General features: G+C 43.4%; 1 protein-coding gene across 3 annotated transcripts in view; it reads left to right on the forward strand.

Moving 5' to 3' along the window:
* LOC128827819 (lethal(3)malignant brain tumor-like protein 4) overlaps positions 1-17,953 on the forward strand; it is a 74,977-nt gene that overhangs the window by 26,682 nt on the left and 30,342 nt on the right. For all 3 annotated transcript variants that reach the window (XM_054011951.1, XM_054011952.1, XM_054011954.1), the window contains 7 exons: positions 2,056-2,160; positions 4,033-4,168; positions 4,644-4,735; positions 5,926-6,077; positions 8,171-8,247; positions 9,578-9,663; positions 16,104-16,214. In XM_054011951.1, coding sequence (XP_053867926.1) covers positions 2,056-2,160; positions 4,033-4,168; positions 4,644-4,735; positions 5,926-6,077; positions 8,171-8,247; positions 9,578-9,663; positions 16,104-16,214 — 759 coding nt within the window. The remainder of the gene's footprint in view (positions 1-2,055; positions 2,161-4,032; positions 4,169-4,643; positions 4,736-5,925; positions 6,078-8,170; positions 8,248-9,577; positions 9,664-16,103; positions 16,215-17,953) is intronic.

Consider the following 17,953-nt stretch of genomic DNA (forward strand, 5'->3'; position numbering starts at 1 on the left):
TCTGAAAAGTAGTATAAAGGGGCAAAATATTACGACTGAAGTTAATTCAAGGGAGGAAGAGTTAATTCTCTAGATTTCCGATATGATTGGCTAATATTTGATTTGTTTTAAATCTCTTATTTTTCTTTTAAGGCAACAGTGGGATCAGGTGACATTTACACACCCTTTATAGTCCTTGCACTTAATCTTGGCCACAAATAATGTTCTAGTCTGCTTCAACTAGTTATGAGTAAATCAGCTATGAGCAGATCACTCAATCGCATTGCAGAGGGGCAGTTTAGTGTCCTGCTAATGACTGGTGGTTGTGTGATGCTGATTTTAGCCTTACTAATTAAAACACTGTTAAAATTAATAGGATCCTTGAATCTTGGACTGTTATAGATTATCTTATTAAGAGGCAATCATTACAAGTGAGAGTAGAAGTAGCATCCAGTTGATGTGTCTAAATCAGAGTACAGCGAACTTGGATATGGTGAAACTTTATAGGCCCCGACCCCATAGGGTGCTGAGCTCCCACAAATCCCACGACTTTGTTGGCAGTAGAGGGTATTCAGCAACTTGTAGGACTGAGACCACCATAAAGTGAAAGGAAAATATTTTAAGGTTTCACTGTATTGCAGTAAGCTGTTTGCAGTTCCAGTTGTAGAGAACTTATTCTTTAGGCTTATCTATAATTGAAAGTTAATTCAGATTGAGGTTGGATGTGAAGTTAAGCTAGGTCTACACTACCCGCCTGAATCGGCGGGTAGAAATCCATCTCTCGGGGATCCAATTATCGCGTCTCGTCGGGACGCGACAGTCGATCCCCGAATCGACGCGCTTACTCCACCAGCGGAGGTGGGAGTAAGCGCCGTCGACGGGGAGCCGCGGAGGTCGATTTTGCCGCCGTCCTCACAGCGGGGTAAGTCGGCTCCGATACGTCCAATTCAGCTACGCTATTCGCATAGCTGAATTTGCGTATCTTAAATCGACCCCCCCCGTAGTGAAGACCTGCTCTGAGAGTGCAAAAACTATTCCCAAATAACTGCATGTGTGGACACTTTTTTTTTCAAAGTGGATTAAGCAAAACCAGAACAAGGCACTCTTATTCCAGAATAGGAACATCCACACATGGAGTTATTCCAGAGCAGCTAGTCCTGAATAATTCCATGTGTAGACAAGCCCTGAAGAATGAATGTGCTCTGTTCAGGGCCGGCTCCAGAGATCAGCTAAGGAAGCAGGTGCTTGGGGCAGCCAATACAAAGGGGCGGCACTCCGTCTGCTATTGGGGTGGCAGGCACGTCCGGGCCTGCGGTGGGAATTCAGCGGCGGGTCCCTCAGTACCTCTCTTCCTCTTTGAGCTGCCGCCGAAGTGCCGCTGAAGAGGAAGAGAGGGAGTGAAGGACCCGCCGCTGAACTGCCCCCGAAGAATGGAGCAGCGCGATTGAGCTGCCGCCGATCGGCTTTTTTTTTTTTTTTTTTTTCTCCCCACTGCTTGGGGCAGCAGAAAACCTGGAGCCAGTCCTGGCTCTGTTGGGATAATGACTGTAGTACGGACCCAATCCTGAAACAGCCAAAAGTCCCCAATGGTTTTGCCTGTGGCAGGCCTTCCTGATTGGGCCCTATAAAAGAGGTCCTTTATGTACAAATTAAACTTGCCTTGGAACATTTTAAAAGATGTGCTGGTACCTGTAGTTAATTAAAACAGACTTCCAAGTTCGTTCTTAAAAAAAAATCTGATACTTTGACAGTGAGTGTTCAGAATGTCATCTGCAGATATATTAGGGACACGTGATGATGCTATTTTTGATCCATATAACTGTGCTTGACCATTGGACATCACTTCTCATTTTAAAAGGGATCCAGAACAGGAAACAACTGAGGGCACCTGCATCCAGGCATGGGAAACCATTCAAAATTATGCAAGGTTAACACTGAAGTGATTTCTAGTGATGATAGTTTTTGCTAAACTAGAAAACCAGAAGTCTTTAGTGTTTCTGGTGACTATTCTGAAATAGCTTGTCTCTCTAAAAGTGAAATACAATTTTTTCCCCTCCAACGTTAATTTCCCCACAGTATCAATCCTTCCCACAAACTAAGAATGGATTTAAAGTTGGAATGAAGTTAGAGGGACTGGATCCTGGACACCCATCTTTATTTTGTGTCCTCACCATTGCTGAGGTAATTGTTTTTCCTGGATTTGATTTCCTTTTCATTAGAAAACAACATCAGAAGTCTAAGGAGGACTTGTTAAAGAAATAATCTTTTAGATTGTTTTTTAAAAAAATAAAATAAGTCAAGTAATGTAAGGGTTGGGAGAAGTTTGAGCTGAAAGCTAAAGGAACGTAGTTGAGGATTTAAATTTGGGATCATATCCTTCAGCTGTTACGTAAATAATTCTAACTCAAGTGCGTACCTGTAAGGGGCACACCCTCACCTGAATAGAGGGGAAGCGAATGAGCTTCTCTGGACTCAGCCAGCACTAACCGGTCTGTAGACCTGGTTTGACAAGAGTAATTGAACATGGGTGAGGCCTCATTTTGTGGGAAACAGGATCAGGGAGGTAAATGGATCAGCAGGCTGGAAACAGAATGTCTATACTAGCCCAAATTAAGGGGAACAACCAGGGAACCATTTACAATGGACACAATGACAATGGGTAAAATAAGCCAACGCAGACACACCTACAAGGTTTGCTCTGCCTGGCAGGGGAGGAAGCTGAAAAGGGGAAATCCTGCCACAGCAAGGGGTGGCAGTTAGGCTATGCCTCAGAGAGGACTGACTACAGGAATAGATCAGTGAAGAGGAAGATAGTCGGGGACCCTGCCGCTCCTGAAACTGTATAGACCAGGTGCTGAGTAGGGTTACTGAATCATAGAATATCAGGGTTGGAAGGGACCTCATCTAGTCCAACCCCCTGCTCAAAGCAGGACCAATCCCCAGACAGATTTTTGTCCCAGATCCCTAAATGGCCTTCCTCAAGGATTGAACTCACAACCCTGGGTTTAGCAGGCCAATGCTCAAACCACTGAGCTATCCCTCCCTGAGGGCCTAAAGATGGCCCCTAGCCCTGATCAAGAATGCTAAAGCCAGCAGATAAGCAGACCCATAAAAAGGTGATGGAGAAACTGCCTAAGAGATTGAACACCTTTTTTTTTTTTTTTTTTTTTTAAACTTTAATTCTCCTGGTCCCCAGGGAGGGAGAGGGAAAGGCCCCTTTTCCTTTATTTGTTTGAAGGAACTCTTGTATACCACAAGCAGGGGAAGAACTCTGTGAGAGCCAGAGAAGAGATGTAGCCCCAGACTGTGGTCCAAGAGGGCTTCCCCCACCACAGTTCCCCAGTCAATCCCAGTGGATTGAAATGGGCAAGGATTTCAAAACCAGGCCTTAAGGCTTCGTAAAACCTATACGAATAGAATTGTTTTCATAGTGTCTTTTTAAATCATTGAAAAACTGGGTTGGGTTGGACCCTCTGCAGTTCCCTGCAGTATGTGCAACCCAAAACATTGCAATGTAGGGCTACAATATGAGAACAAGAAAATGAAACTGACAAGTCTTATTTTACATTTTCCAAACTGCGGGCAAGTCTACGCTACAGCACTACATCGGCGCAGCAGCTGTGCCATTGTAGTGTGTCTGGTGAAGACACACTATGCCGACGGGAGAGCGCTCTGCCGTCAGCATAATTACTCCACCTTGACAAGAAGTGGAAGCTATGTTGGCGGGAGAGTGTCTCGCACTGACACAGTGCTGGTGTGGACAGTGTGAAACTTAAGTCGCTTCACGGGGGCGAGGCTTCTTCACACCTCTGAGTGACGTACGTTAGATTGACTTAAATGGTAGCGTAGACCAGCCTTGAGTGTGATGGGAAAAATAAGCAAACAGCGTAAATGGAAAAAGTTAAAACTGAATTTTCTAAAGGAAATTCGTTTTTTAAAGGTCCTTTCAGTTTTACAAACCCAAAGGGAAGAGAGTTATTGGCTTTTAAAAATAGTATTTTTATGTCGCTTGTCAATGTCCCTTTAAGATAATACAATCTCTTGTGCTTGTAGGTGCAGGGATACAGGATGCGGTTACATTTTGATGGTTATTCTGAGTACTATGACTTCTGGGTTAATGCTGACTCTCCAGATATCCACCCTGTTGGCTGGTGTGAAAAGACAGGTCACAAGCTGCTCTCTCCGAAAGGTACGTGGAGAAATAAACCTGTACAAGAAGCAACACATTTTGCTGTGAACTGGCTGCCCTTAGTGTCCATGTTTTGTTTCATGTCAAACCCACTTTGAATGATTTGAAGTGTGAAGATAATTGCCAGAAGAGCAAACCAATTTCTTACTGATATTCCCAGTATTTGGCATTGTTAGTCAAAGTAATTAGTAACTCTTTATTAAGTGAGCATGAAAATCAATGAATATCTTTGTTCACAACTTACGCTTTCTTTCTTGCGTTCCATTTCCTAGAAACATTTGCAGTTTCAGATTAATGATTAGACAGTGCAGTAAAAGAGGGAGTAATGTGTTAACTGAATGCCTAACCCTTGAAGCTTGTACAAGGGCAGGTATCATGCAAAGTTCAAATCCTTCTCTAGGTTATTTCCATTTTTGAAAAACCAATCTGAATATAGCAGGAACAATGTAAAACAATCTCTGATCTCTTTTTCTAGGTTACAAGGAAGGGGAATTTAATTGGGTTTTGTATTTGAAGAACTGCAAAGCTCAAGCAGCCCCAAAAAACCTTTTCAAGACCCTCAGCACAGTAAGTGGTGGCATCGGGTATAATGTCTTTTAAAATACGACTGGTATTAAGTAAGCACTGCCTAGAACGTTGGCCAGAATATAAACGTGTCCTTTTTATATGCTCAGGACAGAAGCTGTAACACTAAAGAACTTGGTGGAGTCATATGGGAGCAGTTTCCCACAGCAGTTTATTTGTAGGATGAGAAACCAGAGTAATTTTCTTACTTCTCCACCCCAAGCCCTCCCAACGTTCACTGACTTCCCAGTCAGAGACTGTATATTTGCCGTCCTCTGCCTTGATCTCTTTTCTGCTGATTTACATTAACATTAGTTAAATAAATTGTAACACTCTGGTTTTGCTTGCGGCCTCCGCTTCTAGATGTTTGTGATACTTCCCTGGACTCTAAGAATCTCACAAGTCCTGTTTATCCAGCACCATACACAAAGGTGTTCAGCCCTGTACATATCTCTGTTTGTAGTGTCCTTATAGCTGGGTTGATCCCAGGATATTAGAAAGACCAGATGGGTGAGGTAATATCTTTTATTGGACCAACTTCTGTTGGTGAAAGAGACGAGCTTTCAAGCTTATCTAGATCTCTGTTGTTTTTCTGTCTTCACCACCATTGTTTTTTTCCCCCTCCTGAGTTAGTCAAGTGGTCTCCTGGTTTCTTTGCTCAGCACCATTCCCCATTCAGCCTAATCAAAGTATTCTTACCCTGATATTGCAAAAGGGTGGAGGATTTGCCGTAGAGGGATCGGGGCCTTAGCACGTAATTCTGTCTCTGCTTTTTGGACTGACCCACCTGTATACCCTGGAGACTCTCACAAGCCACATCTGACTTCTCCTCCTCCATTAATATGGTAGGGCTTGCAGTGCTAGTATCCATCCTCAGTCAGTACTCCTCATCAGAAGGGCCCTCTGTACCGCTGTCTCTGAACTGCCTGGCTCTGGTGTAATTGAACATAAGCATTATTCAGATTGCACCAAGCTATTGTTAGAAATCATAGGGATTGTTGCCAGAACACATGGAAATCTGGGCTTTGACCCTCCTGACAGATGTTCTGGCAAGCAAGTAGTTACAGTATGATATTGTTTTCTACTACTACAGTATTTTGTTTAAATAACCTGAACCAAATAGGTTTGGAACAGTAATTTAAATGACCTGGCATAGAGCTTGACAGACCTTTTCCCTCTATGCTATTCCTTAGCCTGTCACACCATCTGGTTTTCGGGTGGGAATGAAACTAGAGGCAGTGGACAAAAAGAATCCATCTTTGATGTGCGTGGCAACCATCGCTGATATGTTGGATAACCGGCTGCTAATTCATTTTGACAACTGGGACGAGAGTTATGACTATTGGTAAAGAAAACTGTTTTCAAACTGTATCCGCAAATACTGTGGTATTTTTCCCCTTGTAACATTTTGCCATAAAGTAGATGATCTCTAATACTTAGCTGCTAAGATTGTTAAGTGTGAGTGCATTGGGGCTCCTGAATCCATTTTCAGGCTTCTAAATAAGTGGCCTTGTCACAGTTTTGAGGTAACTGCACCTGTATTTTTCTCTTCATGGTCCTTCAAGGGCCATCCTCTTAAAGGTTTCTGGCTTCCAGCTGTCACCTCTCTTGGGTGGAGACCCGTGTCTCACTGCCTTCTGTGAATATATTGAAGTCAATGGAAGTCTTTCCCTTCAATTCAATGGATTTAGAACAGGAACTTACTCATTTTTTGAAAATTATGTCCTGTTCTTCTATTGCACTTTTCATCTGAGAATCTCAGGGTGCTTTTTTTTTTTTTTTAGATGGTGAATACTTAATTTTAATAATTTAAGACAGAAAACATCATATTGCCTCTATATAAATCCATGGTACATCCACATCTTGAATAGTGCTTGCAGATGTGGTCACCCCATCTTAAAAAAAAGATATTGGAATTGGAAAAGATTCAGAAAAGGGCAACAAAAATTATTAGAGGTATGGAACGGCTTCCGTATGAGGAGAGATTAAAAAGACTGGGACTTTTTGGCTTGGAAAAGAGACGAGTAAGGGGGGATATGATTGAGGTCTATAAAATCATGACTGGTGCGGAGAAAGTAAATAAGGAAGTGACATTTACTCCTTCTTATAACACAAGAACCAGGGGTCACCAAATGAAATTAATAGGCAGCAGGTTTAAAACAAAGGGAAGTATTTTTTCCACACAATGCACAGTTAACCTGTGGAATTCCTTGTCAGAAGATGTTGTGAAGGCCAAGACTATAACAGGGTTCAAAAAAGAACTAGATAAATTCATGGAGGAAAGGTCCATCAATGGCTATTAGCCAGGACGGGCAGGGAAGGTGTCCCTAGCCTCTGTTTGCCAGAAGCTGGGAATGGGCAACAAGGAATGGCTCATTTGATGATTACCTGTTCTGTTCATTCCACCTGGCATTGGCCACTGTCGGAAGACAGGATACTGGATCTTTGATCTGACCCAGTCTGGGCATTTTGATGTTCTGATGTTCTTATGTTCATGCCGCATTCCATGTGAGGGTCTCCTGAGTCCTGGTCCCAGCTAACCAAGAGACCATATTGAATATCTGTAAAGGAAACACCTTTCCTCTCCATTTCACGTGTCCCAGTCTACACTTTAGTCTTTAGTTTAATTTCTAAAAAACCTTAGCTGTTGATCTGTGAAAGCAATACAAAGCATTTAGATTTGCGCCCCTTAGCTCCGTGTGTGGTGGTGGTTTCTTTATTATTACACTCTTTCCCCAGTTGTTTCTTACTCCAGGAAGGCAAACTTAAATACAAACAAAAAAACCTTCAAAGCAAAATTTGGCTAACGCTGCATTGGTTTGCCTGGTTTGGCATGAAATCATCAGTCCCTTCCCCAGAACCCATGGGAAGGAAGGGGCTTTCTCAGAACTTGGGCCATGTTCTCTCAGGAGTTCAAGTACTTGGACCAAGTTTTGGATTTGTAACAAAATCCGAAGCCAGGCAAGTTCCACTTGGCTTCAGGTTCAATGAATGAAATACGTACACAGTTCTAAGCTCAAGTCTTCAAATCATCCCCCTCCCCCACCATAGCTTTTATTTCTTGCATAGGCTTTTTATGGTATGCGTTTTGACATTTTTTTGTTTGCTTGTTTTGTGTGTTAGTTTTGAAAATCCGTGCCCAGACTAATTCAGTGGGCTCAGTTTTCAAAGAACAGCGCTTAGAAAATATGCGTTAGCTACACAAACACATACTTTGGCTCTTTAGTATTCACCTGTCTTGCTGGGGCAACTTGAATGTCAGTTCTTAAAAATGTAGCTTTTGTGAATTCCAACCAGGAAGCACTTGTGCTGTACATCATGATCACACACGCTAAAAGCATCTGCTGCCCCAGCAAAGAAACATCAGATGGGATTTGATCTGCTGTGTTTCTTCTCACATTAAAGTTGACTGGAGCCAATTCTTTCCTTTTGATCCAGGTGCGATGCTAGCAGCCCGTATATTCGTCCTGTTGGTTACTGCCAAGAAACTGGCACCCCACTGACAACACCACCTGGTATGTTAAAAGAAGGATTGTGTTTCTTCTTCAGTCAGAAGACCTGCAAGCTCTATCTCCTGCATAATTATAAATTTGCAAGTTATGAGCTCTATTCAATACCCTTCTTTTATTGCCCGAACAGGGTTATTATTAATGCACACTGAAGTGCAACTATATTTGATTTCGATAGCTCTTTCAAGCCACTGAGTTAGGGCTTGGTCATTTGGAATTGAATTTTTTGGGGGGAGGCCTTTGGAGGTAGATGCAGTATTTCCTTGAAGGCAAGTTGGAAAAAAGAGGATCAGTCTCATGCCAACGAAGATGGGGGTATGGAATTCCTGGAAAAAGAGGAGGAAAGATTGGAGTCCTGTATGTTTCTTCTGAATTGAAATTGAGATATTAGCAAATGGAAAGGATAAAATCTGCAAGAAAATCGTGTTGTTTTCAGGCTTTAGCAGGTTTTTTTGTTTTGTTTTTGTTTTCTCAAAAGAAATCATGTCCACTTGGTGCTGGATTGACAGCCTTGTAGCATGAAGTTCTTTATTTGCTTACTAGGTTTAGCAGCATCGGTGGGAGTGTGAGCTTCCTTCACAATGGAAAGCTAGTCTCTGTTCAGTTCTTGACTTCTCTGGGAGTCCCCAATTTGCCAGTTGTGTAGTTTTGTGATGTGCACGGCTGTCCAATGGGAACAACACCAAGACTCACAACTTCAGGCTACTAAGATGGTGATAAATAGCAGGGATAGAAAAAAAGACGTGAACAGTTTTTTAAAATGTAGTTTGCAGTGTGCTGCTAAGGAGAGCATATCCCACTGCTGTTGAAATACAGGAAATTAGTTTACCATAATCTCAGGAAGTTAATGGGAGAGATGGAGCCTTTCCCCTCCAGGCTCCTAATTTGCATCCAGCCTATGGATAAGTAGGAAGTGATGGAAAGTCTCTACCATCTGACAGCTGTTCAGAAGCCTGCAATATAGGAAATTAATTTGGTGATCTCCGTTCATATCACAAAAACCCATGACTGGCTCTATTTGGCAACTTACTCAAGAGACCAAGAATTGATGGAGCAATAAAGAAATGAACTACCCTCGTTTCTTTAAATGTGGGTTGAGGCTCATGGTCGGTGTGCTGGAAGTTTGCACTGCTACTGCCTGTACTGTACATTTTCTGTGTGAATAAAGAAGTGGCTTAATTCTGCAAGGATGTCAATCTGCCATCTTTTGTGAGAGCTCAGTTCACAGAATAGCCACGTATTCCATAGCTGTGCTCCTGTGGTGGTGGTGGTGGTTTTGTAGTTGATTGGGGTTTTTTATAATTTAACGCTTAAGATAGTCCTTCATCTTTTCCAGAATACAAGGATTCCAAAAGCTTCTCATGGGAGAAATATTTGGAAGAAACCAGTTCCCAGGCAGCCCCAGCAAGAGCATTTAAACTGGTTGGTGAAGTTCTTTTGTCTGACTGGGTCAGCATATTACTATAGATTGTGCCATTCTCAGTCCCATCCATGTCAGGCAGGCTTCAGAGTGGGGTGTTCCCCATCTCCACAACACTGAGGCACCCCGGATCTTTGCTCTGAGCCTGGGTTTAACCTGGCCCCTCAGGAGGACTCTCCGGAATCCTGTATCCAAGCCCCAGACTCCAGGGCTCCCTTTGGAGAGAAGCTTTTGCGCAATTCGTAAAAGATTTTTAACTGAATGTCTCTGTTTCTTCATTGGCTTTGAAGTTTTTCTCCTCAAAACTGCTAAACTAAAAAAAAAAAAAAAAATCTTTTGGCTTTGTGAGGAGGGTATGAAGAGCCGCACCTCCCCTAACCCATAGAAATAGCAGATACAGACAGCAATCTCCTGGCACACTCATCAGGCGGCTCCTGGGACCAAGGGGAAGCTCTCAGCCAGTGAGTGAGAGGTCCATGCTGAGACTGTCAAGAGGCCACATGACAGCTTCCTTCACTGAGAACAGGCTAGAATCATTTGCATGGAATCAGAAGGTAGCTTTGTTTTTGTTTTTGTTTCCAAAGCCCTCTCCCCTCATACCTCTTAGGCATGCGACCCCTATTCCCACAGCTTGCCAAGGAGGAAATGTTTGTTGGAGTCTCCTGAATATCAGGGAAGTTGAAGTCCCACAGCAACAACCCAGAGGAGCAAAGCCCTGCTCCCAGCCAGCCTGTAAGCAAGGTCCATGCTCAGATGGTTGAGAAGACCGCAAAGATTCCACCCTCCTTGCAGGAGCTCAGTTGCCATAAAAGGTGTCAGTGGCTGCAACCTTTCTGATACCAGAGCCAGTCTCCACTGATTCCAGCTTACTCCTCATGCTGTGTGGTCAGGGCTCACTGAGCCTGGAGCCAGCAGCCGATGAAGTGATCCCCTTCTGTGGGAGATGGACCTACCTCCTCTCCCCTTCAAGTCTCCAGGAGTCCCACAAGAGGGAGTGACTACTAGTAATTTTCCTTCAGGAGACATGCAGGATACATGCCTACAGACTGTCCTTTCGATCTCCTTGGTAATGCACTCTCCCCCTGCCTTTGCCCCTCCCTCACTTTGGCAAAGGGATTTGGCCCAGGACCTGAAGGACATTGTTCACAATCAGCTCACAATCAGCACAAAGTCTTAGCACCTCCAACAAGAGAATCTCCCCACTAGAGCCTCCTAAGAGGAGAAATTTGTAAAGCTAGGGCTATGAGCGAGATACCCCAGACTTTCAGCTAGCTTTTCAGAATTAAGATTGAATAGAGGACTAACTTCACAGGTGCTTGTGTTGTTAGAAAATGAAACAGCAAAAAAAAAAAAAAAATCCTTAGAAAAACTGGCAGAGTTGACCAGGAGCTGTGTAATTCTTCCTCACCTGGTTTAAGAGGGTCTGATGAAGGTGGAGTGGGAATTCACTTTCAAGGCTTACTTGTACCTAACGATTAAAAGGGTCTTCATTACTCTGCCTAAAGTTAAGCCTGCTGCAGCCTCCTTATTAATGGGCATAATCATACCAGCTGAGGGAGTATTTCTGCCAAACACACGGACAAGAGAATAAGATCATCACTCAGACTAAACTTGGATACAGCAGCCTCAGCGCTGAGGTTATTGGCTGAAGTTTTTTATCATGGAGGTCTGTGCGCAACTGGGGAGTCATTGTGAGTGGGCAAAAAAGTCCCGGAAAAACCACTGAATAAAATCTACTTAAAACTAGATTTCCCTAGTGGCTTTTTCGGCATTGGTGCTTCAGCTGGTTACATTTGTAGTAATTCAAAACTTCCGGAGGTGTGTCCCAGAGGTAACCGTGGCTTCACTTGAAATATTTTATTGGTAAACTCTTTGGGGAGTGTGGAGACAAAGTAGCCCCTGCGGCTTTAGACAAGAGAATAAATCCCTCCCTCTTTCCAGTGAGAGAAACTTCAAACTATCTTATCCCAACAAGTGCTCCCTTTGAAGTCACTGCTCCTTCAGGTCCTAGCATAGAGATTACACATGAGGAAGAGGCCATTGCTGTTGGAAGACCATGTTTGGGATTCCAAACCATCCAGTCCCAAAAGCTTCTCTTGGTTTTGGGTTTCTCAAGTCTGAACCACTCCCCCCTTTTATGAGGCTTGCTTCAAGATGGGCTCTCAGAAAATGGATACTTGAGGCAATCAGGGAAGGATGCTCAATAGAAGTCACTCGTTATCCCAGGGACAAGTTCATGCTTTCCACAGAGTTTATTAAAATAAAACACTATCTAAAGACCCTTCACAGCATCAGAAGACTAATGGTGCAATAGTCCATCTCCTCCATGTTGGAACTATAGAACGAGTTCCATGGAGAGACAGATATTTTGGAAAGAGGGCAAGATTCTTTGTGATTCAAAGAGAAACAATGGCCTGCAGCCTCTTTTACATCTCAGTTCTCTCAACAAGTCCATAAGGAGATCAATATTCCAGGTAGAAATACTGAAATCCATCATTACGTCATTGTCAACCCAAAGTATTAGAAATATGAAAATAATCCTCCTGGAGATACAATCGGGGCGAGTCGCCCAGAGATACTTTAGCTTCCTGCTGCAATAGAAGCATCTCAGTGTAGAGTTGTGACTTCTACACAGGAAGGCACAAATGCCAATGTCATCCCTCCCTTCAAGTGAAAGGAATATGTGTCTACCCTTGTCCAATGACCTTCTCGTCATGTTCTGCAGGGTCCAGCAGCCATTGCCAAAACTCTTCAGCAGCATGGCTTTGAGCAAACAAGTGGAAGGGCCAATTGCCGCCCTCATAAAACTCTAGCATATAAGTTATTGTCCAAGGCATTCTTTATTTCAGAAGAGAGATGGAAAAAGATAGTGTCTGATTTGTCCAACGTTAGCACACATCAGCTGAGATTAAAATCTCTGACTCAACTCCTGGGCTAGTAGGGTTCATGTGTGGAGACCTGGCATAATTCTTGCTTTGCTTCCAGCCAGTAATTGCAGCAAATGAGTATATAAAGATCTTGGTCCAGATCCAGTACTAGCATCTCTTGATGAATTCCTTTTTGTGTGCGTGATTAATTCTGTATTGATTTCCATAAAGAACCAGACAATGGAAAGTACAAAAAGGTAAATGACCTGCAGCGTGTTTATGTTTCAAATACCACATGCTTTATGGGATCTCCAGTAGAATTATGCAAAGTTACAACTTGTCTGGTCTTGCAGCCTTGACAATACAAAACCAGGCAATACTACACAGACGTAACATGTTAGGAGGAGAATAATGGTAAGAAAACAGGAGAAAACGTATGTGAATAGGGAGAAGGGGTGGGGGAAGGAAAAAGATGAGGAGTTAGGAAGAATGGAGGACTGGCTTTCTTCAAGCCATCTCAATATTTTTTTATCCAAATATATCTAGAGATTTGGTCCAAATTTCTTCAAATTAATGGAATTTACCCAGAAAGTAATTCTTTATATTTAACAGCTACCTCCTGTTGGGTCCGGAGAAGCTGATCCTCGGTATAGATACCAGATCCCATGTAGCGGGAACACATCTGGACTCCTATATGACTTGAGGGAGAAGGGAGTGGTCCAAGGAGGAGTCATGGAGTATAACCGGTCTCATGCTTTGGGCCATCAGACACTCCTCCATTTACAACGGATGATTCTTCAGAAATCCAGTGTATATATAACTGCTCAGAATGCAGAAAACCTTCAGCTCTGCTTAGAGAAGTAACCTTGTCTTTGTCCTGGACAGAAGCTCTTTTCCTCAGGGTTCAATGCCAAGAAGGAAAGTCAGGGTCGGTCAGCTCAGCAAGACACTCTCAGAACTGAGGGAATGCTGTCTCGATCAGCTCGCCTTGCAGTGCATCACAGGCCAGGTGGGCAGCCTGTTGAGGAACCTGTTTGCATCCAAGTTCAGTGGGAAAACCAAAAGAGGTGCTATATGAGGAAGAGAGACTCAAAAGTAGAGGCCGTGGTCCTATTATCTCAGACGTGTGCTGAAAGACTCTCCCTTATGCCTCCCCCTTCAGCCACTGAAAGTAAAGATGGTAAAGATTGTGATTATAACCACCTTTAGGTCTTGGTTCTCAAACCTGAGTTAGACGTAACTGGAACCTCCTCTCAAATGATATATATAAACACACACACACTCTCTTCAACAGGGACTTATCCTGAATCAAAATCCAATGCTGCCTAACCCATCAACTGGGAAGGTGAGAAGATGTACTTATAGTCACTCATTCTAAGAAAGTGATAAACACCCTCCTGTCTTGGAAGAAATGCACTAATTATGTCTGTGTCACTTGAGGTTTAGATGTTGGGGTTACAACGGACACATCAAGGCAAAGTCAGCTGAAACAAAGAACACTCTTGGTTTTACAAGATGACCTTACCAGGGGGCTGAAGACCAGCACTTTTTGGAAAGATAAGTCAATGACTGCAGGCATATTGCACTGTAAGAAACCCATGATAATCTCATCACAGTCCCATAACACACGTCAGAGGACCACTACTCTTATCAGTCCTCTTGCAATGTGCAGTCCCCTGCTGTGATCTTAGTCTGTGGGCTACAAGTCCTAATAAAGCCACCTCTCAATTTCATAGCTGGTAGGTCTCTTCCTTTTCTCACTGAAAGTATCTTGCCTGTTCGCTGCCTCCTGGTCCAAGGGGGTTTTGGAGCTTGCTGTCAATGAAAGCGCGGTTACACACACTATCAAACATGGTATATCAGAGAACTAACCAGCTCCGCATCCCCAAAGTTACTAAAGTCTGCCTCGCACAATAGGAAGTGGTACATTGCTCTTCTGGTTGAATCCAAACATCCTAAGGAAGTAGAAATGCAGGTTCGATGTGAACACAATAAATATAGCAAAGGTAGTCAAAGCCTTAGGTACAACTCCTCTTGTTACTATCCAGTCTGTGAAAAGAGCAGCGGTTTTTGTGGGTGGAGAGATCACACACCTGTTCTGAGGAGGTCCGTCATTCTCAAACACTTTCTCAGATACTATAGAGTCAACATCCTCACCTCTGCTGGTGCAGTGTTTGGTAGAAGGATGTTACAGGACAGGATGCCCCTGTAGCCCTTAAGTTCCTTTTCAGTTCTACATGGATAAGCTGAATCCTTCCTCCCACCATAGGGATGATTTACTGTTTTCTACATCCTACTGTGAAGGCTGTCTGATATGGAGGGGACAGAGAAAGGGAAAATTTTGTCTTACCTATGAATTTTCATTCGAGGACCCTCCGTGTCAGTCAGTCTGACCCTCCCTCAGAGGATTGTATTATGCGCAGGGTTTTTTTCTGACTGTTGTTTACTTGTTAAATAGTTTGAAAAGGAATAGGGTGTTCTTCCAGGATGTCATGTCCCAGCTCTGCTGCAAATGGTTTGAATTGAGTAGCACTTGTAAATGTTTCTTACAGGTAGTACTTTTCAGCTTTGGAAATTGTTCTAAGCCCAGGGTCAGAGCAGCGATCTGCCCTGCATCCAGTTGCCATGGAGAGAGGATGTGACTTTGTGTAGTATCCAAAGGGTTAACTAGAGATTGCTGCATCCTAAAGCCAAGGAGGCTACATTACCAGGAAATCTTCAAAACGTTCAGTGATTTTCTTGCTGGTAAAATGTGCCAGATTGACAGCCTGGGATACTTGCTCTCTCTGCTTATCTGCAGAAAAGGAACAGCACTGGTAACAGCAAGGCCATCTTCCGCATGCAGTGTACATCAACCCTGAGACGGAGGGACTATATCTAGGATGAAATGGTAGCAGGGTCTCCATGCCCATTAAATTAATGGCCTATGCTGAGACTACCTGCAGTAGGACCGTTTGTTGCCAATTTTGACAGGGGTTTATGTGATGTGAACACATGTCCACAAATGACTGAAATGAGATCTGCCAAATCACATCACCTAAATTATGGAAGAGAGCTGTCAGATGATGGTGTCTTTCAGTCACTACCCTCCTAGGCTGCATTTAACTCAGTTACATGGTAGTTAGCTGTCAAGTGTCCTTCTAAAATACCTGAGGAGTGAATGGATCATACCCTGGACCCCAGTAGGAGTTCTGCATGCAGACATAGGGTGGTTAATAGCCCTGTGTCTTTAAATCTATGGTGTCAAGGTCATCCTGAGAATTAAAAAAAAAATGTAACCTTTAAGAAGGAAATAAAATCTGTCACCAGTAAGAAGTACGAAAAGTTCCTCTCTGTTGCTCAGATTGTCCCATTTGTGGTCTTTGGCTGTTGGCAAATTGCCAACGTAACCCATCAGGAAATCCTGAATTTGGTCTCAAAAGCAGTCAGTGGCTTGCAGGAGTGGGGCTCAAAGTTACAAAGGATTGTTTGTGGTATGTGGAGGAACTTACCTATTTATCCAGAAAAGATAACTAGTACTATACAGCTTGAAATGATGGCCTTTTCACAGGTCCACTTGCAATCTTCTCTTACAGCGTCCAGCCCATGGGTTCCAGGTTAACACAAAGCTAGAGGCTGTGGACAGGAGAAATCCCATGTTAATAAGAGTGGCAACAATAGCTGAGAAGGAGGACCATCGTATCAAGGTATGCCTTTCAAGAAAAGCACTGTGCCCTTCTGTCCAGGAATACGGATGATTTGAGGTACAGAATGTGCGTAGATTGGCTCCTCCTTGTTATGACGACAAGCAGGAACACCTTACAAATAACAGATCTGGAAAGCAAAGCACTCCAGTCTAAAAATGATGTTTCGCTTGTTTGTCCCGTGTGAGTCGTCCTGTTCCTGCTCACTATTGTCAGATACTAGTTTAATTTAACTTATTTTGGAATGACCTTTGCTGAAATGGTTTTGCCTTCCCGTGAGCAATGTCTGCATGATCTATGTGAATGAATGGAACGTTGATATACTACTGACGAGAAGTTCATCGGCAACTTCTGAGCTCCCCTTAACAGCGAACTGAAAAAGGAAACCCATAGTCAAGATGAGCCCAGGTTTATGTGGTGAGCGGCTCCACTCCCTGTCGTGTAATCGGCACATAAATGCATTTTTATTTGCCTTTTGATTTCATGTAAATATACTGCTGGTGAAAGGTGCTGGTTTGCCAGTCACAGAGACCGAATGTCAATCCACAAAACGGGGGGGAGTAACCAGGTGAGCTCCCTCAGCAATATGCTCTGTATTGACATGGAGGGGACCACCATTCGGATGAGAGTGGAGTTCTATCCATGGCCCATTCAATTCTTGGTCTCTCTCCTGAGATCACTAATGAGAGTCAAGTTTTACCAGTTATGGTGCTGTAATTAGCATTGTGGCCACATGTTCATTGGAAACGATCAAGAACATCAACTCATATAATCTAAACCACCAAACAACCATTAGATGGAAACCTCTTTTATTGGACCAGCTGCTGTTGGTGAGAGAGACAAGCTTTCGAGCTTACTCAGAGCTCTTCTTCAGGTCTGGGAAAGGTACCCAGAGTGTCACAGTTAAATACAAGGTGGAATAGATTGTTTAGCCTATATTAACACACATTTCAAGGGACAACTCAAGGTGAAGTGGCCTGTTAACACCCCTGCAGTCAGAGGGAATGTAAGGGGCTGGAGGCAGCTGGATGGGGGTTGTTAGTGGGTTTGTTACTGGGATTGTTGTAGTAAACCATTAATCCAGTGTCTCTCTTCAATCCTTGTTTTTTAGTATCTAGCAAAGTTATGCATTTAAGCTCCCGGGCGCATCCTTTGAAAGTGTTGTGCAGAGGACTGATAGGTCAGATATAGAATGATCGCTTTGTGAAAAGTGTTCACCCACAGGTGATGTGGGGTTTCTGTCTTTTATCCTTTTCCTGTGTGAGTTCATTTGAGAGCAATTGAGTTCATTGTCTGGTTTCATCCACATAGTTGTTATTGGGACATTTAGTGCACTGGATGAGGTACCCCACATGTTGTGATAGGCATGTGTAGGACCCATGGATCTCGAAAGGTGTGTTGTGTGGGGGTGCTAATCATTGTAGAAGTGGAGCTATGGCTGCAGGTTTTGCATTTGTTGTTGTGGCACGGTCTGGGGCTGCTTTGACTTGGTGCGTGCTGATCTGTGGGGAGCCTGCTTCTGATGAGCTTGGCAGGCAGTTGTTTGAAGGTCAGAAAAGGGGGTTCAGGAAAGATTTCTTTCAGTGTTGTCCTCATCAAGTATGGGTTGTAATTGTTTGGTGATACAGTGTATGGGTTCCCATGTGGGTTGGTAGGTAACAACTAGGAGTGTGCAGTCAGAGGGCTTTTTGGGTTAGGGTTTTTTTTTTTTTTTTGGTCTTGAAGCAGTTCTTGTGGGGTAT

This window comes from Malaclemys terrapin, chromosome 22 (genome assembly GCF_027887155.1).
Source record: "Malaclemys terrapin pileata isolate rMalTer1 chromosome 22, rMalTer1.hap1, whole genome shotgun sequence".
NCBI classification, from domain to species: domain Eukaryota; kingdom Metazoa; phylum Chordata; order Testudines; family Emydidae; genus Malaclemys; species Malaclemys terrapin.